Below are 27,686 nucleotides of genomic sequence, written 5' to 3' on the forward strand. Positions count from 1 at the left end.
ATTTATTTTATCTCTTTTTAACTTTTTCTTTTACACATTTTATTTACCAATGAACCCCAACCACGATAATTTTTGGTCCAATTTTATGTAAAATTATGACAATTTTCTATGTATCACAAGTCAACAAAATGTCTCATCTTTTAATTAAAAATGCATCCAATAACCCAATTCTCAAATTTTCAAATTATATTTCTATCTCACACTTTGAAAATTACTCATATCAATACCAACAATTTTCAACTCAATCAAATAATCCTAATATGCCTTATGGGGTTCAATTGGATAGTAGTGGTGTACAATTAAATGATCAAGAGCTTGCAACATCATAATTTTGCACTCAAAGTGACTTAGAAACTAGTATTATCCTGGTGAAGAAGTCAGAACTACATCGGTTATGAATATGTCGAAAATAAAATTTCAATAAAAAAAAGATAAACTTCTCATTTAATCATGACTCAATATTTTAAAGGATCAATTGTAAGGATTGATAAAAAAAGAAGATAGTTTTTGAAAGAGAATTGATTAAAATTATAACAACCACTCTCTCAAAAAAAAAATTATAACGACCATCGCCTCAAGAATATATATATATATATATATATATATATATATATATATATATATATATATATATATATATATATATATATATATATATATATTTCTTATAACTTACTTGTGTCGTGTAGTTTTCTTATAATGAGGATACACTATTTTAGCCAGCAAACCTTCAGCAACTATAGAGTATAGACATCGTAAATGGTCTACACATATAGGAATATGCTTCATATATTCATAGCCACGACATTCCTACTTCATTGGTTCCTTGTTTGGCCAACATTCTGGTTCCTATTATCTTCTAACCAATGGTGAGTTTATGCATTAATAGAATAAGCTAATAACAAAAGGTTTGCTTCAATTTGTATACAAAAAGTTCCACTTAACATTGATAATTTGATACAGTTTTCAGAAATAGACAGGTTATGAGTTGCCTCTTAGGGGTTTCCAACAGGGGATGATTAGTCACTAACACATATGATTAGCGTTGGAGAAACTAGAATAGAACTCTGATTGCAACATAAATAAATTTTTTCTTTTGGGTTTAAAAATGATCTATCATCTATATTGTCGTAGTCATGTAGATTTGATTCTTCGCAAATAAAAATAAGGTCGATGTAAATATTAATATGTTAATTTTTATACTATTCAATTTCACGAGGTCGACACCGACACTTGAGGTCATGGGCGTAGTCGCCCGGGCTGGATCGATCCTCTCTTCATATTAGACCCAACCATAGTCAGTAATTCTGCCAATGGAATTCGTGCGTACCGTTTGCCGTTATTTTCCATACCGAATTTGTGAAAGCGGCGATGAATATGGATGAATAGCAGTTGTGAAATTGGAACCGGTGAAAAAATGGAGTGAAACGGTTTTGGGTGAATCAGGGGAAGGTGAAGGTGGTTTTTAAAACCAAGGTGAGGTAGTTTTTTTTTTTTTGTTACAACAATTATCTACCGTTAGATGCTTTTCTTTTTCGATGAAAAAATAATAATAATAATAATAAGGGAACTTCTATGGTACACTCACAATTTTGAGTGTACCGGTACTCTTGTTTCACAAAATATATAAATTAATGATCACTTTAATGAAATAAAAAGGTATTTGTCAATATTTATATTTTAGAAAACATCATTTCATAAGAAAAACCATCATTTCATTGTTTATAAGGATCGTATTAAAAAAATTTCATTTTGTCATAAAAAATAATCAATATTCATTGTTATGAGTAATAAAAATTCTTAAAAATTAAGTTTTATTTCGTCGAAGCTTTTGATAAATAAAATTTAATTATCTTAGTTGTCAATGATAGAAAATAATTATTTTTCTTCAAAAAAACAACTCATTTATTATTAATTTTACGACTTAGTGTACCGATACATCCAAATTTATTGGGTGTACCATAGAATTTGCCTAATAATAAATTGGTTAATGTGTTAAATTAGACCGGCTTCTCTCCCCATCCACGTCACCTTATAATTTAAAATATAAATTAAATTAAATTAAATTAGACGGATCCCGTGAGCATAGCTCAGTTGGTAGGACAATGCATTATTTTATAGGCTATCTGACAAAAAAAATTAAATTAGACCGGCTTCTCTTGTGACCATAATATTTCTTTTTTATTTAATCTTTTTGTTATTAAAAAGTTTTATCTGATTTTATTTTTTAAGTATACCAAACTTTGTTGATAGTATAGTTATTAGTATATCAATATAATATTAATATTACGAATTCAAGCGTACCGATTCTGCATACCCCCTCACGTACCGAATACTTTGTAGATTGCAAATTGTGTACCACATACTGAACGAATTACGAACCTGATTATCAAGATTAAATTGCGCAACAAGATCAACAATGTGTGGTTCAATGACTTGATGATATATTCATCGAGCAGGAGATATTCAAGTCACTTGACGATGTTGATATTGTTCGAACATTCACCACAAAGAGGTCTCGGGGAGGGCATTTACATCCTAATTTTATTTAGCACCCTATTGGTAGGTTATATTTCATCTCTCTTATTTCAAATTGTACTTTTGTTGAAAAAATGACGAATCTCTTTTATTTCGATTTATGACCATTTATATTATGTCACATGTGAATTTGCGATAAATTTTTTGCCCACACTCTATAGAATTTCTGGCTCCGCCACTGCTTGAGGTGATATCTTAATAGTATGAATGAGTTTGGTCTTGTAACTTTGAGTTATAAAAGATCAAATTTTCCACAAAACGATTGTAAAAATTTCTCTTTAATTAATGTCATTTTTTTTTTCAGGTAGTCTAATGGCTAGAATTCACCTTATAAGGTGAATAAATGGGGTGTCCGGGGTTCGAATCTCAATCACTGCATATAATAATGCATTATCCTACCAACTGAGTTATGCTCACGGGACTATTAATGTCACTTTAATTAATAAAAAAATTTCTCCGTCTCAAATTTAAGAAAATGAGGCCGAAATTATATTTAATAGAGATAGTTAATATTTATGGCTAATTCTTTAATGCACAAATGAAGTAGATGCTGTAGCATGTAAGTTTTCCAACATTTGATCAATAAGCCCATCTATTGGATGAACTCACATATGGAAATTTATTGATTCAATTAACAGTGAAAAAATAATTTTGTACATGATTCAATATTATTTTACTTATACATCATTGAATTAACTTGATATTTATTAGAGACAAAGTAAAATTATTCAATAATATTTACAAAAAAAAAAAAAAAAAAAAAAAAAATAGTTGAGAGACATCTCTCAATTCTAAAATGAATGTTCCTTAAATTGAATTTTAAGCTTAACTTTTGTTTAGTTTTTCCTCTGCTTCATGCACAGATCTAGCATTGGGAAGTAGGGTCAGTTGTCCTCATTTGTTTATTATTCATGTTAAAACAATACTTACATATTGTTCATATTCACTATTTTTTTTCAATTCTTATTATGTTTTTACCTTGCTTCTATTGGAATAAAAAAAAAACTAACAATTAAGAGCAATTTTTTTTTTTACAAAAACAAAATGATATTCATTCATTCAAATCGAGAGATTACATCATTCAACACCGCTAAAAACGTAAAGGATGAATCTGCGAACATACTCACAACATCCAAGTTAATAGTATATAACGACATAATACCTACAAAAATATATGATAAAATCAAAGTGACCGGAATATCCATGGCCTCCGGATCTGCAACGTTGACGCCCAAATCTTTGATTGAATAACCGATCTTCAAAATGAATCAGATGAACACCGCAAGAAGACGGGAAATCAAACAGCGCCGCACAAAACGACGAACAACAAACCACCACACTTAGATGATGAAATCACAAAGAAAAAACTTAGATCTATATGAAAATCACTTATTTAAATTAAAATATAGAGAAAAAGATGAAGATGGGTGATTTCAGGTCAATAGTTGATCCAAAACCACCCCTGAATGGAAAATCTAGAAGAGAAAACTTAGAGAGAGAAAATCACACTTAAATAAATTTTTATTGCTCATGTGTTTATATATTTTTATATAAATTTTATGTTATGACCTTATCAGTTATTAAAATGTTTGGATCCGTATGTGATCTGAAAATTTTGATGTTATCACGCACTTTTCTTTTAGTCTTTGATTATTAATTTGGAAAATTGGATACTGGAAGTGCACTTAACAGGCTATGACCCCATACATACACTAATGGATTGGGTTGGTTGAGTTAATATTGTCATCATGCCTAAAAGCTAATTTACTTATTCACTCATCTTGCTATGTCCTTTGGTTGGTCACCAACCTCCTACTACTTACCACCTTTCAAAGAGCAATCATGCATGACTATGTATTTCCACTTGCAAGAGGATACATCACAATATATTCGTTTTCGTAAAAGAAAAAAAAATGGTCCCCTCCTGACCAAAAAAAAAAAAAGGTCCCATTTTATCTCTCAATTTAAAATGTTAATGAATTTTTTTAAAGATATTAATGAAACATAAATATTTATTTTTTATGATACTATTTAATATTATTACTTTCATTTTTCAGTTCTTTTTTTGATACATATTTTTTTGTCAAGTAGTCTAATGGTTAGAATTCACTTTTTAAAATGAATAAGTAGAGTTTTCAGAATTCGAACTCAAACCCATATAACAATATATTTTTCTTGTCAATTGAGTTATGTTCACATATACCTTTGTCTCGTACATCCCTCTATTTTTTTTATTTTTTTTTGTAATTTTATAAAATAACTCATAATTTCTCTCTCTCTTATAAAATTAATATATTTTTTAATTTTTGCAAAACATCAAAATATATTTTTTAAAATGGTGAATATATATTAGTCAATTAATTAACTTGGATATTTGGTTTGATCCCTCGTTGATTAATTCATATACATTTTGTTCTACTGAGTTTAGCTCAGTTGATATGGACAATGCATAATACATGCAAAATCTGGAGTTCGAACCTTAACCACTACAAAAAAAAAATCATATACATTTCAGGTGACTAATTATTTCCTATATTGTGTTTGACTACAATTTTTTTTGACATAAGTTTGACTACAACTTTTTTTTGTTTTTACAAAAGTTTGACTACAACTTTTGTTCATAGTAGAATTTACACATATTTATATACGAAGAATGCTAGCAGCAAACATTTCAACATAAATTTTTTAACACATTCTCTCTTTGATTTATTAAAATTTATATGGGTTCCACCAAATCATGTGGATCTCATATAAATTTGGTGGACCTCAAATGAATTTTAATCAATTAAAAAGAGTGTATTGAAAATATGTATTAGAATGTATCTTGCTGACATTTCTTTTTATATATTCATCATCATGTTCATCGCTGAGCTACCTGCAAGCTAAATCTATAACATTTTATTTTTGTTAACATCTTGGTTAAACTATCCCTAGGTAGTTAATTTTTTTTTTTTAAGGAAGGCCAGGTAATTAATTTGAAATGTCTGTCCTTTTTTTTAATATAAAAAAAGTATAAAATATCTGTAAGTGGCAGCTGCTTCACTATCCCAACTAACCCCAATATTTGGTGATCAATCAATAATATATAAAAGTTTAAATGGTATGCAGGAATATGTAGAATGGTTTTACGTTGATATCTGATGAGAGTATATTGTTTTATTACATCATTTTTTTAAGTTTATATTTTGAATTTGATGTATGAAGGAGTGAAATAGTACATGTGTAAAATAAATAGTACGTTGATATCTCAAGTATTTTTATTTTATTTTAGAATAAAATAATTAACATATTACCCAATATCATTTTGTTTATGTTTTGATTTTTTTTTTAACAATAAAAAATGAATATATATTAGAAACCCAAAAGAGGAGTCTCAAGCACAAGGTGTGCTAGAGAATGGCTCAACGGTATACAGTTACAAAGATAATAGTGAAAAAACAGACAGTCTAGCCAATGCCAAAACAAACAAAAGGGTTTGATCGCCACATATGAAAATTATGACAAATAAAAATATTAGTAGCCTTCATCTACCATAAAGAATGTAATTTGATTTTCTCTGTCAATTGATGAATGTTATGGTCCATATTTTTGAAGACCCGACTGTTTCTTTCAGTCCACAGAACACAACCATATAAGTTGCATAAAAGAGCGAATGGTACGCGGGCCGTCTACAGAATAAACAAACTGATAAAAATGATAAGACACATATAATGGCTCGGCTGTAGCTATACCTAATCAGGACCGAATTTGTCCCCACAAAGCAGCATAAAACAGACAAGAACATAATATATGTTGAGCAGTCTCGATGCCGCCGCAACCCACCACACAATGCTGATTATCATGAGGAAGAACACCGTGCACAAACAAATTATCCTTCGTCAGCAATCTATTCTGAAGGAGTCTCCATGCAAGAATAGAAACCTTCAAGAAAATCTGTTTGTGCAAAATTAAATCTGATAAAACTTCTGTTGTCTGAAACTTATGTTTTGATTTCTTATATGTTTTTTCCACCGGAGATATCCTAATTGAACACTAAGGCAACCTTTAGCAGAAGTTCTTCGACAGTTTTGTAGAAATAATATTCGAACAACTATTTTGGGATAATTTATGAATAATTTTTCTTTTCATACTCAAATTTTTTTTTGCTTTTGTATCGGTTTCCAACACATCAATGGTAGGCGACTAATCTGGCTTGTGTGTAGAGGTATACGCATTGTCCAAACGTTGCCACTCTTTCTCTATTGTTTCTTAACCAATAAGAAAAAATAAAAAGAATATTATCATAAACGTTCATATAAAATAGTTATACAAATATCATTGTTTTTTTTAACGGATAAACTTGGATTTTCCGGTCACACAAATCAAGGTAAAGTGTAGTCAAACTCATCTTGAGCAAATACTTTCATTGTAAAAAATACTACCGTTTCTTCCATAAAAAATGTTATATAACTTGTGATCATTTGAAAATATTACAATCAATTTTTATCTTATAATTTCATTTTAAGTTGTAATAAAATTATTTGTAAATAAAATATTAATATATGAAGTATATGAGCCGAAGTTCAAACTTTTGACGTTGTTGTGGGAATTAATCACTTTCTGTTAGACTCAGTTTTATTGCATATATCGGGAATCCTTTGGTTGACTAAAATCTAACTTATGCAAATTGATTTTAGAATAATTAAGTTTTTAAAGTTGTTTGGTTTGGCATTTCAGAATTGCTTCTTTTCTCCAAAAACAATTTTGGTTGAAACCACAATTTTTAGCTTTTAGGTTAACTAGAATCAATTCTCCAATAAATTTTATATTTTAATTATTACAATCTATTATTTTTCTTTATTGTTCTTTATCAATTCTCATTCTTTTTGCTTTGAAATTAATTTAATGAACCAATTAAATCAGAAAACTTAAAGAACCAAATTAGCCCCCGAAAGAGATAGTAATAATTATCATTTTAACGCTCAACCTATTATTTTCCTTTTCGAATTTTCCTTTGCGGTGTTTCCGTTCAGATTTACTGTATTTTTTCTTTTACCTTTTTTTACGCTATATTTTATCATTTTTGACAACTAATTATTTTACTTAAATATATTTTATCAAAAATTATAAAATGTATGAACAAATATTTTGTAAAAAAATTGGTTTAATGATTGTATTTATTATTTTTTTAAATTAATATATAAAAAATTTATTTATTTAAATTAAATAATATATCTACATTTAATATTGATCTACATATTTATTAAATAGTATTTTTTTTTTAATTTATTTATTTAATTTACTTGTATTTAGTTATGTTCATTTTAGTAATTATATTTTCAAAAGCAATTTTGATCAAAACTATTCAAACAACATTCAATTTGTTTAATCAATTCTGCATTATTGTATCTAAACATAAATCAATTCTCTTAAAATTAATTCTGTCATAATCAATCTACCAGAATCAATTTTATCCAAAGCTAAACCAAACATACATAATAATAATAATAATAATGGTCGTATTGGACGTGCTAGTTGCTACGTAATCGTGCCATATTTATCTTCCAGAGAGCACAGCATAACGTCAGGTCACACTTTTCTTTCAAAAAAAAAAAAACGTCAGGTCACACCATTAACCCAAGGCACTACTGCCACGTTTAACATTTAATATTGTCATTATACATTTGTTTATTCTTTTCTTTTGTTGGTAATAATATTTATTTATTCTTTTGTCTTCCTAAAATCAACCAAGTTCGAGTAAAAAAAAGCAAATCAACCAAGTTGAATGGACTCTTGTGAATTAATTTTAGACTAAATACATCTTCGGATCTTTTAAATTTCATGTTTATTTCAGATAGATCCTTTAAGATTTTAAGGTTTTAGATAAGTTCTTTAAGTTTTGAGTTTATTTCGGATAGATCCTTTAAGTTTCTAAGGTTTCAGATAGGTCTTTTAAGTTTCGAGTTTGTTTCAGATAAGTCCTTTCTATCAAACTCCGTTAAGCCAAAGTTGATTTGATAGAAATGACATATCTGAAACAAACTCGAAACTTAAAGGACCTATCTGAAACCTTAAAAACTTAAAGGATCTATCCGAAACAAACTCGAAATTTAAAGGACCTACCTAAAATCTTAGAAACTTAAAGGACATGTTTAAGTGAAACTTGAAAAAATCAGGGAGATATTTGGGCTTAATTTTTATTATAGTACTTATTTTCCATTTTTCTTATGCATGATACAACAAGAAGCAAACCGTTCAGTACGACAAAATTAATTAGTAAACGGTCAATATCCATATTGCGTTGTATTATAGACTTGTAGCATACCGTAATAAAACAGCAGCTATAGTTAACCCAAAATATTGAGAAAAAAAGCTCTTTCTTTTTTCTTTTTTTTTTGGTTTCAAAAAAGCTCTTTCTTATTTTCTTTTAAAATATAGCAAAATTTTCTTGACCGAAGTCCAATATATTTAAATTAAATAAGTTTCATTTCCTAAAATATAAAAGTTATATAAGATTCATGCCACTAAAAACTCAAGATACGCACTATCCTAACTCTAATTTGCACTTCAAACTTATATTGACATGAGCGTTCAAGTGTTTTCCCCTACACTTCACCGCCGAAATCACCTCCCCCTCGAAGTATCACCTCAACTTTAGATTATAGTAAAAAAAAAAAAAAAAAACCTTTATTCACGAAACATTTTTTCCATCAACCCACCAAGATCTCTTACCTTTTCTAGATAAATATGAATAAAATTGTAGGTCATATATCATTTTTTTTTTGTAGTGGTCGGGATTTGAACTTCGAACCTTGCATGTTTTATACATTGTTTCAATCAACTAAGTTAAGCTCACGAGGACTGTATGTCAAATATCTATCTATATATAATGTGTAAGTTACATGTATAAAATTATAAAACTATTATTTTTAATGAAGTGATTTGAAGGGGAGAAGAGAACTTAGTTTTACTGTATAAATTAAAGACAATATAAAATATATTTTTAATGAATAAAATATTATTGAAGTGTCATACTTTTAAGGAACTTGTTGAATTGTTATATGTTATTCATTTATCCGGTTGTTTGAATTCTATTAATGTATTATTATTCATTTTTTGGGTCAAGTAGTCAAGTGTAGGGGGTGGCAAAACAAACATAACCTGCTGGGCCGGCTTGTTAGCCCGCTATTTTTGGCAGATTGAGTCAAAATTTTGAACTCACTTTCTATAGTTGACTCGTCTCGTTTAACTCGTTGAAAAACAGGGACGGGTAACATGTTTTTTTTTAACAATTAAGTTATAAAAAAATACATTAAAAAAATTGTTTTTTTATCAAAAAAAAAAGTTTTTTTGTTTAGCGGGCTGACCCATTAACTCGTTTGTTCAAATGTTTTAAAACCTGGACCGATGATCGACCCGGTCAAGGTATTGGGCCACTGATTAGACCGCATGACTATTGACTCGGTGTACATAAAAAAATTTATGACAAAAAATTACATTATGAATGAAATTTTGATAAAAAAATATCCTGTCTTTTTTTTTTTTATTTAAAGTTCGTACATTAAAAAAATTATATTCATTGATGCAAATTTGCTAGTTAATTTCTTAACTGCAGCACAATTAAAGCTAATTTCAATCCAAATTCAAATCATCTCATACATTGAACAATAGTGCTGCATAAAAAAAAAAAAAAAAAAAAATCACAAATAAGTTATAATTCAGATTCCATCTTTAAAACATAATATGTTCTAAACATTGTTGGAAATCAAAATATAACAGACTTACAAACCCAAGTAAGTTACATAGTTAACAAAAAACAGAAACTCAAATAAGTTATAACAATTCACTAATCAATAAACTATTCCGATGGAGTCAAATTGTCATAGTCTTGATATCCATATTCATCATCTTCATTGGTTGAGCTGGAGAGGAGAATGGCGGTTGAAAATGGCATTTGGGTTGGGAGTATGTGTTACTAGGGTTTTTGTCTTTATATATGCCATGCCTTTTTATTAAAAAATAAATAAATAAATGGAAAAACGGGTATGGTGGGCTAAACAGGTCTGCATAAAACAGGTCCGCCAACTGACCCGACCGGGTCACACTGGGTTAATTGCATATCTGGTCTTGTAGCCTGCCCGAACCGCTGCACCCTCTAGTCCGACCGGCCGAGTCGGTCCGGGTTTTAAAACACTGGTCTGTCCGCCATTAAATGGGGGGGGGGGGGGGGGGGGGTGAGATTTTGAACTCGATCACCAAATTTGACTCGGCGTCTCGTCCCACACAATGTGGTGAGACATACATTGATTTCATCCGATGAAAGAGTAAGTGTTAAAAAATGAGTATTGATAACATTTATTTATTATGCAATGTCTCTGTCGGTTGACTATGCTGACGAGGACATTGATATATTATTATAAATAGTGTGGGGTTGATTTTCTAGTACAATATTAATAATAATAATACTATTAATTTAATTTCTTCGATCTTAGTTTTTGATCAATTTTGTTTTGACTAATTAAATTAAATTTAGTTTTTAATTTAATAATAATAGAAAAATGAATCAAATTTTATATAAGCATAAGGGAAAAAATATAGAATGAGGAGACATGATGGAGGGGATCTATCTACCACCGACACGACACGAGGTGCTGTTGGTCAGCAAATAATGAAAAGAGAGAGGAAATGAAATGAGATCCGGTGGCAACCGGTAAGGGTTGGTAATGACCGGCAATATCCGGTTAATATAATCACTCACCAACCCCGTGAAAAGTAACTGCGCACCGAAAGATCCGGTGACCAGTAATTGTGGGTATTATGAGTATAAATAGGAAGATAGTGTCGTTGGACTAATCACACCCGTCATTCAAGTGAGTTTCATAACCTTCTGCTCTGTTCCTGTTCTGTTCTAGTCAGAGCGAGTGAACCTCCTTTTCATTTCTACTTGCACCCCCCCCCCCCACTCGCTCCAGGTTCCTTTCTTCTTCTTCTTCTTCTTCTACTATTTACATGCTCTTTCTATTCTATGTCTTTTAATGATTGTTTTCTTTTTGTAAATTAACCATATCAGCTTTAGATCTGAATTTTCTTCTTCTTTTAGAATTGCTTCATTGTTTATGATTCTGATTGTTATAGTTTATTAAGGTTGTAGTGTTTATACGAATTTGTTACCGTTAGGTAGTTGACCTGTCCAATCCTGTTCGTTTGTTAAACCTTGTCGTTTTGTGTTATACTAGATCTGTTAGGGTATAATATGTTCTAACCGCTACAGTTTATGGATCTACATTTCTAGCTGCTAATGTCATGTATTAGTTGCCCTTTCTTCCATTAAAACATGTTTATGGATATTCACTTATAAATAAAATAAATTGAGTTTTGTATTTTGCAGTTTGGCTCTTTCAGACTATAAAAATAACTCATATGCAAAAACTAATCTTAATTAAAAATCAGTTATGGACTTATGGTAAAGTTCTTTTTATATTTTTCTCCACACATGTTAAGAAATTTGTCTGTTTACACGTGATTTAAATTTTGGCTAATTTTCTGAGCACTATGATTTCGCATCCCAAGGATTCATGTAGCATGATTTTTGAGACATATGGTGCTGTGTGCTTTCATGATTTTTGAAAAATTCAATATTCTGTCTTGGTGATTAGGGAATCTTGATATGCTATACACTTGGCTGCAATTTTTTATCAGGACCAATAGCTTTTAAATTATTTTAATCATAAAGTTTCAGATATCCTTTCAATTGTTTTCGGATAAGTGGCTTTATTCCTTTTGCAGTATGATCTCGAATATTAGCTATCTTCTATTGATACGCACCGAGAAAAGTTTATTTTTTTGGTTTCACTTATCTGGTTATCAGTGATCAAGTTTTGTGCTTTTGTAGTACTAAACATATACTTTGTTGTTTTGTGTAGCTTGAACAATGGCGGAAACCTTTCTATTTACATCTGAATCAGTGAACGAGGGTCACCCCGACAAGCTGTGCGACCAGATCTCTGATGCAGTGCTCGATGCCTGTCTTGAACAGGATCCTGACAGCAAGGTTGCCTGTGAGACTTGCACCAAGACTAACATGGTCATGGTCTTTGGAGAAATAACAACCAAGGCCAATGTAGACTATGAGAAGATCGTTCGTGACACATGCCGCACCATTGGATTCATCTCTGATGATGTTGGTCTTGATGCCGACAAATGCAAGGTCTTGGTTAACATTGAGCAGCAGAGTCCTGATATTGCTCAGGGTGTTCACGGACACTTCACCAAGCGCCCGGAGGAGGTTGGTGCTGGTGACCAGGGTCACATGTTTGGCTATGCTACTGATGAAACCCCTGAATTGATGCCTTTGACCCATGTCCTTGCAACCAAACTTGGTTCTCGTCTTACCGAGGTTAGGAAGAATGGTACCTGCGCTTGGTTGAGACCTGACGGCAAGACACAAGTTACCATCGAGTACTACAATGAGAACGGTGCTATGGTTCCAGTTCGTGTCCACACTGTCCTCATTTCTACTCAACACGACGAGACTGTCAGTAACGACCAGATTGCTGCTGATCTTAAGGAACATGTTATCAAGCCTGTTATTCCCGAGAAGTACTTGGATGAGAAGACAATCTTCCACCTTAACCCTTCTGGACGCTTTGTCATTGGTGGTCCCCATGGTGATGCCGGTCTCACCGGAAGAAAGATTATAATTGATACTTATGGTGGCTGGGGTGCTCACGGTGGAGGTGCCTTCTCAGGAAAGGACCCAACCAAGGTTGACAGAAGTGGTGCCTATGTTGTAAGGCAGGCAGCCAAGAGTATAGTGGCCAACGGTCTTGCTCGCAGATGCATTGTTCAAGTTTCATATGCCATTGGTGTGCCTGAACCTTTGTCGGTCTTTGTTGACAGTTATGGAACTGGAAAGATTCCTGACAGGGAGATTCTTCAAATTGTGAAGGAGAATTTCGACTTCAGACCTGGAATGATCACCATAAACTTGGACCTTAAGAGGGGTGGCAACAGCAGGTTTCTTAAGACAGCTGCTTATGGACACTTTGGAAGGGATGATCCTGACTTCACATGGGAAGTTGTGAAACCACTCAAGTGGGAGAAGCCTCAAGCTTAAGAATTGTGTTGCGGATTTATATTCGTCCCTTTGACGGTTGTCTTATTAGGTGTGGATGAATAATTTGCGTGTTTAGTTAATTGTTGCTACTTTTGTTGTTTCGTCGTTTTACTTACAATTTAATTTTTGTAATGGAATGTTATGTTATTGTTACCTTGGTGCAATATTTTTAAGAATTTTGTCACATTTATGTATGTTATTTTTTCTAAGTGCGTCCAAAATATCATTCTCACATAATTGGAACTTTGTGTCCAAAATATCTTTTATAAGTTCTCCGTTCAGAGTAGCTACTTTAACTAATGTTCCTCATCGTAGTCTAAAAACATTTCTTTATTTTTTTTTGTTTAAAAATAAATAAATAAATAAAAACGTTTCAACTTGGCAAATGGAAACACCGTTTTATAGTATGTTATTGATGTTTAATTAAAAAAATTACAATCTGTTGAGTTAAAAAAAAAAAAAAACTAAAATCATTTTCAAAGTAACATACTTCTGAGTTTGAAAATTTCTTATTTAAGTTTCACAAAGGTACAATACGTTCTTTTAAAAATAAAAAAAAGGTAAAATGTGTGCTCTTATTCTCACAAACCTATTATTATTTTCATGTTATAGCCACATTTTATGATGAAGTATTGATATTTGAACAATCATATGTAATAACTTATGTGATAATTTCTTGTTTCTTTTTTTTCATTGGTCAAAATCAATGGAAAGAGAAAAAGAAAGAGAGAGAATAAGAGTATAATGTAAGTATGAGAGAAAATTGTCGAAAAGTTGTATCAAAGTGGTTATACAAATATCATTTCTTTTTATGATGTGTGATTGTGTGGTAGTTAATTGGTAGGTGTTGTGGTGTCAACTAGGTTAAAATTGTTACAGCCACGTCAAAAACCATCATCTTACAGCAAATATTTTTGGTTTTCATGTTGAATAATGAATGTTAATTACTTCTGAATTAACAACCCAATCAACACAATTTTTCACCTTTCCTTTTTTATTATTAATTTTAAAAATCAAGTTTAATTTTTCCTCAAAAAACAAAAATCAAGTTTAATTTGTATACAATAATACATAGTTAGTATTAGTAAAAACAAACATTTGATTTTTCAACTAAACATCAAATACTGCCAATACTAGAATGATAAATGTTTCAGCCAGTACATTATTTGAAAAGAATGGTGAAGAACAAGAGGAGGCTCACCACGAAACATTGGTGTGATGGATCTTAACAGACTGTGATTGTGTTTGGACTTGGCAAGGGTGGCAAGACAAAATGACCTCAGATTGACTAGGCCATAAGAAAGGAAAGAGGGAGGAGTTCTTTTGCAATTTTGATATAAAATTATCAGATAAAGAAATAATAATAGTTCAAAGAAATTGTGTACCATATCATAGATCACCTTTTCAGTCAACCAATAAAAGTGATCCAAAGTAGAGGCCGCATGATGAATAAACTCATTATAAAAGAGAAGGCTGCACTGCAGCATACACGTATTATGCTATTGTACAACAACAACAAGGATTTAAACAAATGTAGTTTGAGAATACAATACAAGCAAATCCACACATGCAGTCTCACAAGGAAGCTTATCAACAATAAATATGTAAAAACCATTATAGTTTTTAGCTTTAGTAAAAAAAATAAAAATACCCAGTTTAGCCAGTATATGAACGCATACTATTAAATTGTCCGTCAAATTTACGTTGTAGCCTTGTAGGTTGACAAGTATCAGCTTGTTCCATAATCCAAAGATTCCCACCTGAAAGGTCGGAATATATACAGAACTTCCGGCGAGCTTTTGAATAGAAGAGCCACACAGACACAGACCGCTGCTATAGCCACCATTGACAGCATTGCAGGTCTGTATACGAAAGACTTTCGTACAGCAGTTCTACACGACAGCTTATGATCACAAAGTTTGCAGTCCTTTCGAACCTTTTTAACTTCAGCATTTCCAATCTGAAAGGTAGTGCACGATTCATCTTTCTTCTGGCTTGTGTCGAACTTTGTCGGAATGCTAGGAATATCAACCACCACGTGAGCCCCTCCTTGGCTCTTGTTGATTTTCTTTTGCACCAAATGAATGTAAGTATAATGACCACGTAATCGTGCATAATCCTCAGGTGTTGACCCTGTGCTGTCGCGAGCACTATTCCATGCTTCAATTCCCACCTGAATTAAAATGCCCAAGTTATTGTCAAATGCTAAATACCGCTAACACTAACACTAACACGATGCTCGTGGTTTCCAACTTGACATGAAAATTATTATGAAAAAAAGAGGGGGTTGTAATATGGGTTAATGCTCATAGACATACCAAACATTGTTTGTAATAGTTTGATTCAAGAAGTGGGAAGGGTGATAACAATTCAAATAACAGTTATAATACAGAACTTAGGCATATAACAGGGTTCAATCTGCACAGGAATTAAATGCAGTGAAGATCCAAATGACTTGCAAGAAAATCTCACCCTCTCTTGTCAGTTTAAGATAGAAGAATTCTTACCATGCAAGGATCATTAGTCAAAGCATCTAGTACATCCTCAGAACCATCTTTCCCGGCTGCTATATGAAGCGGTGTCAAACCAGCAGGACCCACAGCATCAGGTCTAAACAAGAAGTTTTGATTCTCTCCATTAACCAGCGCCTTGTCTTCAGGTCCTAGTTTATCTGAAATATTTTGAGGAACAAATCTCAAAAGAAGCTCCACCAACTGCCTGCTATTTCTCCTCACAGCTCTGTGAAGGAGACCCAACTCTGAAAGTGCAAGATACAGGGATGTGTGGTCTCCTGTACTCACTGTTCCATCAAGCATGAGGTTCAATAGCTTTTTAACTACTGCACACCAATCATGGTCCACAGAGAACTCCATGAGCCACTTGAATCGATCTAATGGAAACAGATCCATACTAGAATTCAAACGAACGCTAGATTTTATCTGCCTTCTGTGGAGAAGCCAACCCATTTCATGAATGAAATCCATGGCTTGATTTTTTGCTTGAATTTTTCCAGCCCCTTCATTATCTGGATAAGTATCACTTGACTCCAGTAAAGGCTCAAGCACACAGATTTCAGAGCAAACATCCTCCTCCACAACTATGAAAGGAAAAAAACTGCTGCTCAAACCCTGGTCCTCAATCTGGCATGTTCAGGAAAATTATAAGATAAAAAGATCAGAAACATAACATTGATGCAGGCATGTTTATCTTCAGTTAAGAATATGACATATTTATAAGGATGCATGTAAATGGCATATAAATGACAATTTATAAGGAGGCATTTAATTATGGACTAGAACAGTGAATAGGCGTTGGCCGATATTTATCACTTCAGACTGTAAATATCATAATATAGGTGAAATACAGTATGAATATTAAAGAATAGATATCAAATTCATGAATCCCTATTGCGTCATAATATCCTTCTTAACCACCAACATACTACTCCTACTTCTTCAACTAAGTATGCAGCAACAACTTCAACAAAGATTGATCCGGTTTACTAACTCAATGATTAATGTATCAGTATCGCACTATCACTAATCACTATCAGTCTCAATAAAATAAAAAAATCTAAAAGGTTAATAATTAAGAGACAGTACAAACACCAATACAATCATCCTTGTCAGTATTGATTCAGAGAATTTGTCATAAAAAAAAAGTATTGATTCAGATAGGTCCAGTACATCGAGATTACAATTCAGATAACCAATCTAATGATACTAACATATACAGTACTTGCATTCTCCCCATCCAAAAGAAAAGATTACGCATACTTCATGCATAAAATCCAAGACCATTATGTAATGAGGTTCTGTTCTTTAGTCAGTATTATAAGAATGTTAATAGTAGAAACAATTTACAGGTTATAATTACTCTTTGCTACAAAAATGTTTAGGCGGAGAATACTTTGCCTTTTCCAAAGACAAGGCACACCACAAGCCTTGGCAAGGGCTTATTGTGTGATAATTTAGACTTTATAATCTGTGAGAGCAAAGAAAGAGCACCTCAATAAACCCTCGTCCATTCATCGCAGGGACAGAACATGAAAATTGGATGCACTGAAGCTCATCAAGATCCTTGGAGCATTGATCCATAGGCTCATCAGTATCTTCACAGTCCAAATAATTCCCTTCTAAAGCACACAATAACCTGGAATAATAAAAACAAGGGTGACATACAGTAACGAAATATACGCACCTGCACGTGTATATCAAAGAGATTTTCTAAATTTTCATCTAACTTTCGACATGCAATGTTATTGCATTTCACAGGGCAACAAGAAAAGAATACCTTGTGGCAGGGCGAGTCAGGTTGATACCCTTCACAGAAAATTGAGCTGTCTTTGATGATGGTATAGCAATTGGACTAACACTCAAAATCTTACCATAATTATTACTCCTGAAAGGAAGGGGTGTATCGATGACAATCTGGCCTGCAGCAGAAAAGGTGCAGTTAGATCCTAGTCATAAAAATATACTACTTACTGACTCTGACACATGCACGAAGTATAACAACAATGACAACAATGGCAACATCGCATTATACCAAATTCAATAAAAGTCCATTAAAACAAGTTAATATGCAGCAGTGTCTTGAATTAAGTGTCAATACAAGTCCTCGATGTAGATAATTTAACCTTTAAACATTTAATGTAAATTTACTGAGCAAAATAATGTTTGATGGACTTAATTGAATACTGCAATCAAATTCCAACTCCTGTTTTCATGACAGATAGCAAAAACAACAATAGAAACATAGCAAGATACCATTGAAAATGAAGGCCATCTGATGCTGCACCCTGATGTGAACCCATCCAGTTCTCCAAAAATCATCATCTGAGACACCCAGGAGCCTATTCAAACTGGAAGTCAGATCAAAGCAAAGCTGTAAAAGAACAAATAAGCCCCGTAAGGTCAAAAAGTATCCCCTAATTGCAGAAATAACCACACAGACCAGCTAGTAGTTTTAGAAGGACATTGCTTACCTCCTCCCACACAACCTCAGCCTGACGCAGATAAATAGTCAAAACAACACAACCAGGCCGTATATATCCTTCAATATCAGTTGGACTGTGGGATAACCAATCAAGAATCTGGAGACCAAAACCTTAGTACGATTAAATTATTTCAAGGAAAAATAATAGTAACAGTTACTCTTAGATGCTTTGAAAAGCTTAACGTACCTGTGCTTTAAGTACAAGAGGAAAATCGCCCGGTCCTTTACCGAAGAGTTTAAAAACAATCCGATCCGTGCGATTCTAAATGGTGGAAACAAACAAATTAGCAGTTGAATCATGACAATCTCAGGATAGTATAAATTCAACATATATAAGGGTGTCATTGAAGCAAACATTAGGAGCTAGAACCAGAATGCAATTTCATACATGAAAACAAGGTCCTGCATAGGTAGTTACAACACAAATTTCTGCAAGCAAAAACAAGCAGGCGCCATTTATTTCTGAAACCTAAGGAAATACCATCATGGAATTTCTCAGCATTAAATTCTATCCTCAAGTCTGATGAATATTTTCATCACACACGCAGCCATTAATAGGCATGCAATTTAAACCAGGATTGGTAAGGATGATCAAAATACTCAACTTAATGTTTTTTCTGACAGTACAAAATATTATGTACTGTTCAGTTAGTCTCAGGCACACCACTTCCCCATCCCCTTATACTAACTAAAGACCTCCCATGTGCGGTATGTCAAAAGGAAGCAGAAGCAAATGAATTCCATTCCCCTCCTCTGACCTCTTGTCAGATCTTCCTAAGAACCACACACCCATCAGAATATCAGATATTCTTGAGCATTATTATATTTTGGTTTCTCGTCATGTATGACTAAAGAAGAAGTTTAGTGTCAACCCGTCGACCTCAGCATGACAAATTAAGACAGTTCCACAAATTCTAAGAACCACAATAAAAAACATTTGTAGTTTCAGAAAAATACCCAGAATTTCTACAGAAAATCACGAAATCCCAGTCATGGAGGGTGAGTGTGAGTATAAGGACTGCGTACATGAGCATGGGTGCAACAGACAATCCAGAATAATGCTGCAATACATAAATACCTGAGTTTCGCCAGTGGAACTAGAAGGGGACTGGGCAGATGCAGAATCTGAATTTCCACTTGTTTGAGGTGGACTCGACTGATGTGAATCCTGTTGCATCCACGGGTAATCAAGAGAGCTAGCACCAAGATTTGTAGTGACAGGCAACCTTTCTATGTCCTCTATGCCATCGTCTGAGTCAATATAGATGTCATTCAGATCAAAATCATTCATCTTGGTCTGTCCAGCAGTACTATCTCTTGCTTCTGAGTAAGCTGGAGGGCTATTTGAAACACCGGGCTTTGCAGAAAATGTGGTTTGTTGATCAGCAACCCTAGCATCATGTGAATGCATCACTTGATGCTGAATTTCACTAATAGAAACTGTTTGATTCTGTACTGTAACAGTTGGAGAACCTTGAGAACCATTGGTAACTAAAGTAGAAACCATCTCAGACTTCCCCGATAAAGACCCTTCTTTTAACAGATTCTCAGGTTCCCGTAAAAGGTTAGACAAGTTCCTCCCCCCTTGTTCGCCATTCTGATTAGCAAGACTCCTTAAAAGATGAGTAAGCAGATCCTGGTCGGCAGTCTGATTTGACCTGTCAGCTGTAATTCATAAAATAAAAAAATCATTATTCATCCTTCAACTACCTGTCATAGGCTCATAGCAGAAATGCTAAACCAAAGATTGAATACAATGCTCTTGCTCTCAACTACTGGTGTTTCAGCTTGTAAAAATCATGCCCAAGATCACTACCTTTTTAAACTGACATTTATCTTTCTATTATTACAATGTCTTCTCTATGCAATTTCTACTCCATTACAGTTGTTAATTACACTAAGACATATTTGGAAAAGCCGTCTCTTCCTATGAAGCACGGACACCTCCAGGACTAGGCGTGTCGCGGTGTCCGACACTCCTATGACCGGTGTCCTAAATAATTGTTTTTTTCTTTACTTCGTCACTCCTACGATCGGTGTCCGACACCTATGTAACACTCATACGAGCCGTGTCGGACAACCCAGTCAAATATCTAAAACAATTTTTTTTTCTCTCTTGCTTCCACACACCATAGATGATTATATCATTTTTAGCTTTTTTGACAGTAGATGAATAAATAAAGGTCAAATAATATGACATCTTATTGTAGAACTTTTTCTAATGACATAAATTGCTCAAGTTAGTTGTTTATATATGTAACGGTGTCCGTGTCTTATATTTTTTACATTAGCGGTGTCGACGTGTCCGTGTCAGTGTCGTGTCAGGTGTCCGTGTGAGTCCATGCTTCATAGGTCTCTTCTGAGCCATTTTCAAATCAGTTGATCAATCAGACAGTTTTTAAGCAGTTCGTTTTATTATTTATTTGGAAACTGAAGAATACCTTATTACATACTCTGTTCCCCCAAGGTACTGACAAATGCTTCTGAAGGAAACTAGTCGATGTACTCGTGCAATAAGCTCAAGTATAACTAAGTAATGTCAAATAGCACCAAAAAACCTATTGGTTTTTTTTTATTGTGGCTAACTCATCATACAAAACAGGCTTTGTAAGGTGAGGGATGCCACCCGCTTGCGTCCAAAACTATTGGGCTTGGTGAGTGGATATAAGTGGTGGTGGCCCAATGGATAAACTCTAACACAATATTATGTTCTCATATTGAGCCTGATTCATCCTTACAAAACTGACGTGTAGGGTGAGGGAGCACCCAAATAAATTATTATTTTCCTTTGAAGTTCTTAAATGTTAGGTCTCACTCTTGAAAATGAAAGCTGAAAGTCTCTAGATCTCAACTATTCTGCCAATCTTACAGCCTTTGAAGCCTAAATTGAGTTGGATTTGGATCCTCTCGTCTTCTTCTCTCCTTTTCTCTCTCGTGTTAGGAGAGAGATAGACAAACAAACAATTTTGATAAACCTTATACACACAAAAATTGAATAAACAATTGCTTTTGTGTCTATCTCTCTTCTAACATGAGGGAGAAAAGGAGAGAGGAAAAGGAGAGGATACAAATCCGATTGAATCCTCGTGAGCAGTGATGAAAGGTCAAGCACTGTACACTTCTCATGTATCCCATCCGACCCATTATCTTCCATAGATATTAATTGAACAAACTTAAACCAATTCTTCATCATGAAGTGTGATAGAAACTTGAGGAAAATTATGTTGGCCAAGTATTTACAGTCGATTGTGTATGAAAATTATAGATCAAGAACTGGTCTTACGTGTCTATTTCGGGCTACCAAGGTCAAAGTATGAAACCTCTCCTTGTAATAAATATGTCTTCCCCTATATCCTCGACAAGATGTATATTTAGTTAACCAAATTTCAAATGAACAAACAACCTTCCTGCAGCTATTAAGTTAGGAAGTAGGAACTACTGAAATTGCACTACAAATATTGGTGAATAATGCACGTAATTGGGTTTACTAATTTGTTAACAGACACATGGTTTTGATTCTAATTTCTTGTAATATAATGTTAGTTACATTAGAAACTCTTCCTGGGAGACCACAGGAGAGCCAGATTGTTAATTGTCAACTTAGTATATTTGTTGTGAATCAAATTAAATACATTGCACTATAATAACAATAGTACTTTCTTTGTCTCTTGATCAAAGCTCATTTAATGACAATGCATTTTAATATGTATGGGTTGGAGTTCGAACCCCGGACACCCCATTTATTTATCTTAAAAGATGAATTCTATCAATTAGGTTATTTGACAAAAAAAAGTAGTACTTCTTTTTCCAAAAACAATAGTACTTTCTTAAAACTAAAAAAAAAAATCTGGCTCAATGTGCAAATTTAACCATAGGTTTTGCAAAAGGGGATAAAGTTAGGGGTTAAAATAGTTTTTTTTTTAATAGAGGGTCAAAATCGCAACGTTTTGAAACATAGGGGAGAAAGGTACATTTAAGCCTTCTTTTTACTGTGATAGCACCATATGGTGTTGTTCCTTTCCATAACATATATGCACAAACTACTAGCACGTGCTTCATATTCAAACTACAACAAGCCTAGCCTCGGATGACAGCAAAAATGATAAAAAAAATTGCCACTGATTCAGCAACACTCATTTCTTTTTTATGTACACCAGCCTACCTTTGGTGAAAGCAATCTAAGAATAAGAACCTAATGTACTAGCTACCTAATACTCCCTTCCTCCCAGTTTAACTGAGCCAATTTTCCATTTCACACAAATTAAGAAAAGTGTATAAAGGAAAGAGAGAGAAAAATAGTTTTGAGTGCCTTTTTCAAGTATTGGTGCATTCTTCTTTATCATAAATGTAAAGTAGAATATATTGAATTGGGAGTTGTGAAAGTAGTATTATTGTATTGAAAAGTGAAATGGGTCAAGATTCTTGAGACAATATTTTTTTACAAATGGGTCAGTTAAACTGGGATGGAGGGAGTATTATTATTAGAGTGCAACACTGAATTCTTATCAAATTGTTGATAGGATTTTATCAGGCCTTATCACTACATAAATATGAATTGAAGACACTACAATCAAGTAGCAGAAAAACCAGAAAACCAGTAGCATACACATAGCAGAAAAAACCAGAAAATCAGTAGCAAACTTCCTTGTTGCTATCAATTCAACACACCACCAAAAACATTGTTTAACTACTTGAACATGCCTGTAGTAATTTCTGGAACTTCAAGCACAATATTTAGTGCTTAACCTCCCTTTATAACTCTCCCTAAGTTCAATATAATGAAGCCTACCACCAGCAATATAAAAAAGAAAAACATTGACAATTGACAACCACCACAGTCTATGTCCAAGTACAGCGACCAATCATATCTTCATTTATCGACTATAACAACGCACACTATCATATAATATCATATGCATACCAAATAAATCACCATCACACTAAATTGAAACAATTTTTTTCTTAAAAAACTCCAATCTTAAAAATCACAAACTCAAATTTTTTCTTCCATTTAGCTCCTTATGCATAAACCTTTATGTACTAGATCTTCCTATTCTCATTAAAAAACTATATAAAAAGAAAAAGACCTTCAGAAATCATGCAACAACACACATTTGAAAATTTCAATAATTATAACAATATCATTCTTACATTAGGCTAAAAAAGAATTTCAAAAAAGAAAAATATACTTGTATGATCCTTTCAAAACAATGGGTTTCACCATCTCATTTAAAATGGTATGGAATATCAACTTCCAATATTAAAATTCTGATTAATTATCTTACTAAAAAAATGTCTTGATTAATAAGAAAGGGTAAAAGAATTGCACATTAATTACCATTGGTTAAAAGCAAAGTCAACAATGATCCAAAAAATTGATAAAATTGTTCTTGTTGTTAATGTTAAAACATGCAATGTGGCAGGGATACCTTTCAAGCAAACAATGAGAAGAATTGAATGATCATTGATCTAAAAGAAAAAAAAAACATACTAGGTATATATGCCCAAAGAAAGAATTAAAAACTTTTAACAATCATTCCTTTACACATGGAATATTAATTGCATCCATAGCAAACTAAAAGAAGATTGCTCCATCTAGACACCAAAATCATTTACTAAGTCTACATGCTTGACTCGTTTTATAGTTCACAAACACAAAGGTTCTAAATCAATCAACTTCATTTACTAAGAAATACTTACGCTGCATATTTGAAAGTATCTTCAATAAACTTATCAACAGATAACTACTAGTCTGATCATCGTTCGGTGAACTTCCATTAGGAACAGCATCTTGATTTGTTTTTCTCCTCCTTTTATTATGGCCTGCCAAACGTCTTCGACAGCTTCTCTTTCCTTCATCAAACTCTTGAAGCAAGTGAAACCTGTTGACATATAAAAGAATACCATGAAATAACATGAATCTCAATCCAATCTAACTAGTAAAACTGATAAAAAAAACACATTTTTCAGCTATTTGCTACATGAACTAACCTACTACATTGTTGGCAGAACCGCTGCATCGCATTTCCGACAAGGGCTTTACTAGCCTTTGAATGTATCTCACAAACTTTATGACGTCGGTGATAATCTTTCGCGTTGTTAAGATCTGCGCGACAATCCTCCACCTGACAAAATGCTCTACTAGAACTACCTCCACCAGCTACTCTACTTTTCTTCCCATTATTTCCTTCCCATGTAGCAACACCACCACCAAGGTTTAAACTAAGATTACCACCTTCCTTATTCAAACCTAAACCTAGTTCATCTTCGACAACAATAACCCTCCTTTTCCTCTCACCTTCCTTCACTTGACAAATCCCAAGATCTAACTGTTCTGAACAAGATGATGAACTATTTGAGTTAGAACCACCACCACCACCACCACCACCAACCGGAATAGGCAAAAATTGGCGGTGTTCCGGCACCGGAGTCAACTTACTAGTAGCTATGAAAAGATGACTATCCCATTTCCAATTATTCAAATCCCACTCTTTTGAATTTTTCCCCATAGCCCTTAAATCAGATGAACCACCACCATTACCGTACAATTGAAAAGCTTCCATAATCACACGATTCGCAAACTTAATTACAAAGAAGTACAACTAATTACACATACTCTGTTCTTGTTACCTATAGATCAAGTAAGAGTATACCGACACAGCCATAGTTAATTAAAATTAAGTAAAATTAACAAGTGAGCTAATTAAGCATAAGTTAACTACAGAATTGAAGATTATTACAGTTAAAGATTGAAGAAGAAGAAGAAGAAGTTGAGTTGAATTGAATTGAAGAGGTTAATTATGAAGAGTGGATGGATCGAGTGAAATTGGGAAAGTGCGGGAAGTACGGTTGGGTGGAAAAGGAAAATGATGTGTGTGTGTGTGTGTGATGGAGATGGAAGATGAATGAGTGAATGAATGTGATGAATTCTTTGCGTGACAAGAAAAAGGGCTATGTTAATGGAGGGTATGGTACATTGATGTTGATATTCTATGTTATTGCGTACGCACAGAATTTTATTTTACTAATAAACAACTCATTTCCTCAGCAAATAAAAAACGTAACTCAACTGACAGGACTTTGCAGTATGCAAGATCGTATAATGTGGAGAAGTATGGTGTCTAAGGTTTCAACTTCGGTCTTGCATAAATTATGCAATGTCGCTACCAACTCAATATTATATGTAGGTCGTGTTTAAACATCAGATTCCTCGTTTATTTTTCATCTAGAGCTCTTCTTCCATTCATGTTGATATAGAATTTTCTTCCTTTAAGAAACCGAATTTGTCTCTTTGCTTTGTTTTTTTTATACAACCATTTGATTTGTTGTAGAATTGAAGAAGATTAATCACTTCGCACCAAGTTTTTTTTATTACAAAGAGGGTCGAAATTCGAAGAAAGATGAACTACACTGCTACTAAATTAGGGGTAATATTTTCCAACATTTTTTTTTTGAGGGAAACATTTTAATTGTTAGTTAATGACTAAACTAATACGAGCGTGTCTCAAAAAACATCACGTTAGAATCTATCAATCAACCAAAATTAGTTAGGCTCTGTTTGGTAAAAATAGCGGAGAGCTGATAAGTTAGCTGATAGCTTATAGCTGATAAGCTAGCTGATAGCTTTTAACTGATAAGCTAGCTGAAGTGTTTGGTAAAAATAGCGGTTCAACTAGTTGATAAATGTAAAATGACATAAAGGGTATTCTTAATTCATAATAAAAATTATATCATTAATTTAAGTATTTGTAATTTTGTAAACTAATTTTTCTTTAAAAAAATACTTTAAATTTATTAATTTAATATATCCTATGTATTATAAATTAAATTAAATTTTATTCACTAAAATTTTATCTTATATTTATTATCATTTAAGTGTTTCCACTTTATAAAAAAAAATAACATTTACCTCAAAAACAAAAAAAAAAGGTAGCACTAATAGAGTAATACTAATAACAGAGAATAAAGAAAATAACACTTACCTCAAAAAAAAAAAAAAGAGTAACACTAATAGAATAATAGTATTTTGTTTCGTAAAAAAAAAAAAGGTATATATTTTTTCAAAAATAAAAAAAAAAAGGTCAGCTGATATATATACAAAAATTGGAATAAAGGGATAGTAGTCTTTATTACATAGCTTATTATAAAAATTATAATGGATAAAAATACAATTTAAATGAAATAATAAGGGTAAAATTGGAAGAAAAAGTGAGAAGCTATAAGCTAAAAGCTCAAACGCTACTTGGAATAGCTTCTGAAAAATAGCTTATAAGCTCGTGAAATAAGCTATAAGCTCATGGTGAAAAGGTGTTACCAAACAGAACTTTTTTTGTCAAACGAGCTTATAAACTATAAGCTAAAAGCTCTTTTTTGGGGTTAACCAAACAGACCCTTAATGTTTTTGCATATTGATTAACTTTACGATAGAAATTGAGAACCACCATCTTCCACTTTTAAATTTAAATCTACACATTAAAGAAAACTTTAAAATTAATTGTCAATGTACACATTTCTGTTGAAAGTTAACTTTAACCACACAATTCTTTTCCAAGTTTAAATTTAAGTAAAAAATAGTGGTGTTGACTTGAGACCTTAAAGTGTGTTCCTCTCAAGTTTAATTTATCCGATGTCAATTTCGATGAGTTAGTCCATACAAAACCTTGATCTTACTTTACTTTAATTGGGGCTCCTACAAGTGAACAATAAAATTGAACTCATCAAATTAGTCAATCATTGAGTCGAATACCTAATTTTAAAAAAATTAACACAAACATTATAAAGTATCACAAGTAAATAAAATGTTTTGTTAAGAAGAGTACTATAAAAATTAGTCTCGATGGAACTTGACTCAAATTCTAAAATTTTGAGTCTTGTTAAATAAGAAAAGGGTTCAAATCTTGTGGATAAAAAAAAAATGCTAACAATAACTTTGTTAAATAACTCAACGTAAAAATAATTATTATTTTAAAAGTTGTACAATCAACTTGTTAAAAACTTAAAATTAAATTTTTCAACTTTTAAATTTCTTAACGATTCTTAGAACATAAATTACCAA

General features: G+C 32.6%; 2 protein-coding genes across 2 annotated transcripts; one reads left to right on the forward strand and one right to left on the reverse strand.

Moving 5' to 3' along the window:
* The first annotated feature begins 11,371 nt into the window (after positions 1 to 11,371).
* Positions 11,372 to 13,827, forward strand: LOC11435308 (S-adenosylmethionine synthase-like). The gene is made up of 2 exons (NM_001424917.1): positions 11,372 to 11,489; positions 12,441 to 13,827. The coding sequence occupies exon 2, from the start codon at positions 12,449 to 12,451 to the stop codon at positions 13,631 to 13,633; it is 1,185 nt and encodes a 394-aa protein (NP_001411846.1). The 5' UTR covers positions 11,372 to 11,489; positions 12,441 to 12,448; the 3' UTR covers positions 13,634 to 13,827.
* Positions 13,828 to 15,055: 1,228 nt separating this feature from the next.
* LOC11431578 (squamosa promoter-binding-like protein 1) lies at positions 15,056 to 25,644 on the reverse strand. Its single transcript, XM_003625988.4, has 10 exons — positions 24,623 to 25,644; positions 24,332 to 24,513; positions 19,710 to 20,296; positions 18,819 to 18,893; positions 18,621 to 18,728; positions 18,403 to 18,520; positions 17,927 to 18,068; positions 17,641 to 17,785; positions 16,141 to 16,773; positions 15,056 to 15,806 (listed from the first exon to the last, which is right to left on the reverse strand). The coding sequence occupies exons 1-10, from the start codon at positions 25,192 to 25,194 to the stop codon at positions 15,363 to 15,365; spliced, it is 3,006 nt and encodes a 1,001-aa protein (XP_003626036.2). The 5' UTR covers positions 25,195 to 25,644; the 3' UTR covers positions 15,056 to 15,362.
* Between the last annotated feature and the right edge of the window lie 2,042 nt (positions 25,645 to 27,686).

The sequence above is a fragment of the Medicago truncatula genome, chromosome 7, assembly GCF_003473485.1.
Source record: "Medicago truncatula cultivar Jemalong A17 chromosome 7, MtrunA17r5.0-ANR, whole genome shotgun sequence".
Taxonomy (NCBI): Eukaryota; Viridiplantae; Streptophyta; class Magnoliopsida; order Fabales; family Fabaceae; genus Medicago; species Medicago truncatula.

Excerpts from the sequence above, each read along its gene's own strand:
- LOC11435308 (NM_001424917.1), top strand. The coding sequence starts at position 12,449 with ATGGCGGAAACCTTTCTATTTACATCTGAATCAGTGAACGAGGGTCAC.
- LOC11431578 (XM_003625988.4), bottom strand. The coding sequence starts at position 25,194 with ATGGAAGCTTTTCAATTGTACGGTAATGGTGGTGGTTCATCTGATTTA. Across the intron at positions 18,729-18,818 it reads CTCTTGTACTTAAAGCACAG|ATTCTTGATTGGTTATCCCA; the intron begins GTACGTTAAGCT and ends TTTGGTCTCCAG. Across the intron at positions 18,521-18,620 it reads CTGAGGTTGTGTGGGAGGAG|CTTTGCTTTGATCTGACTTC; the intron begins GTAAGCAATGTC and ends GTTCTTTTACAG.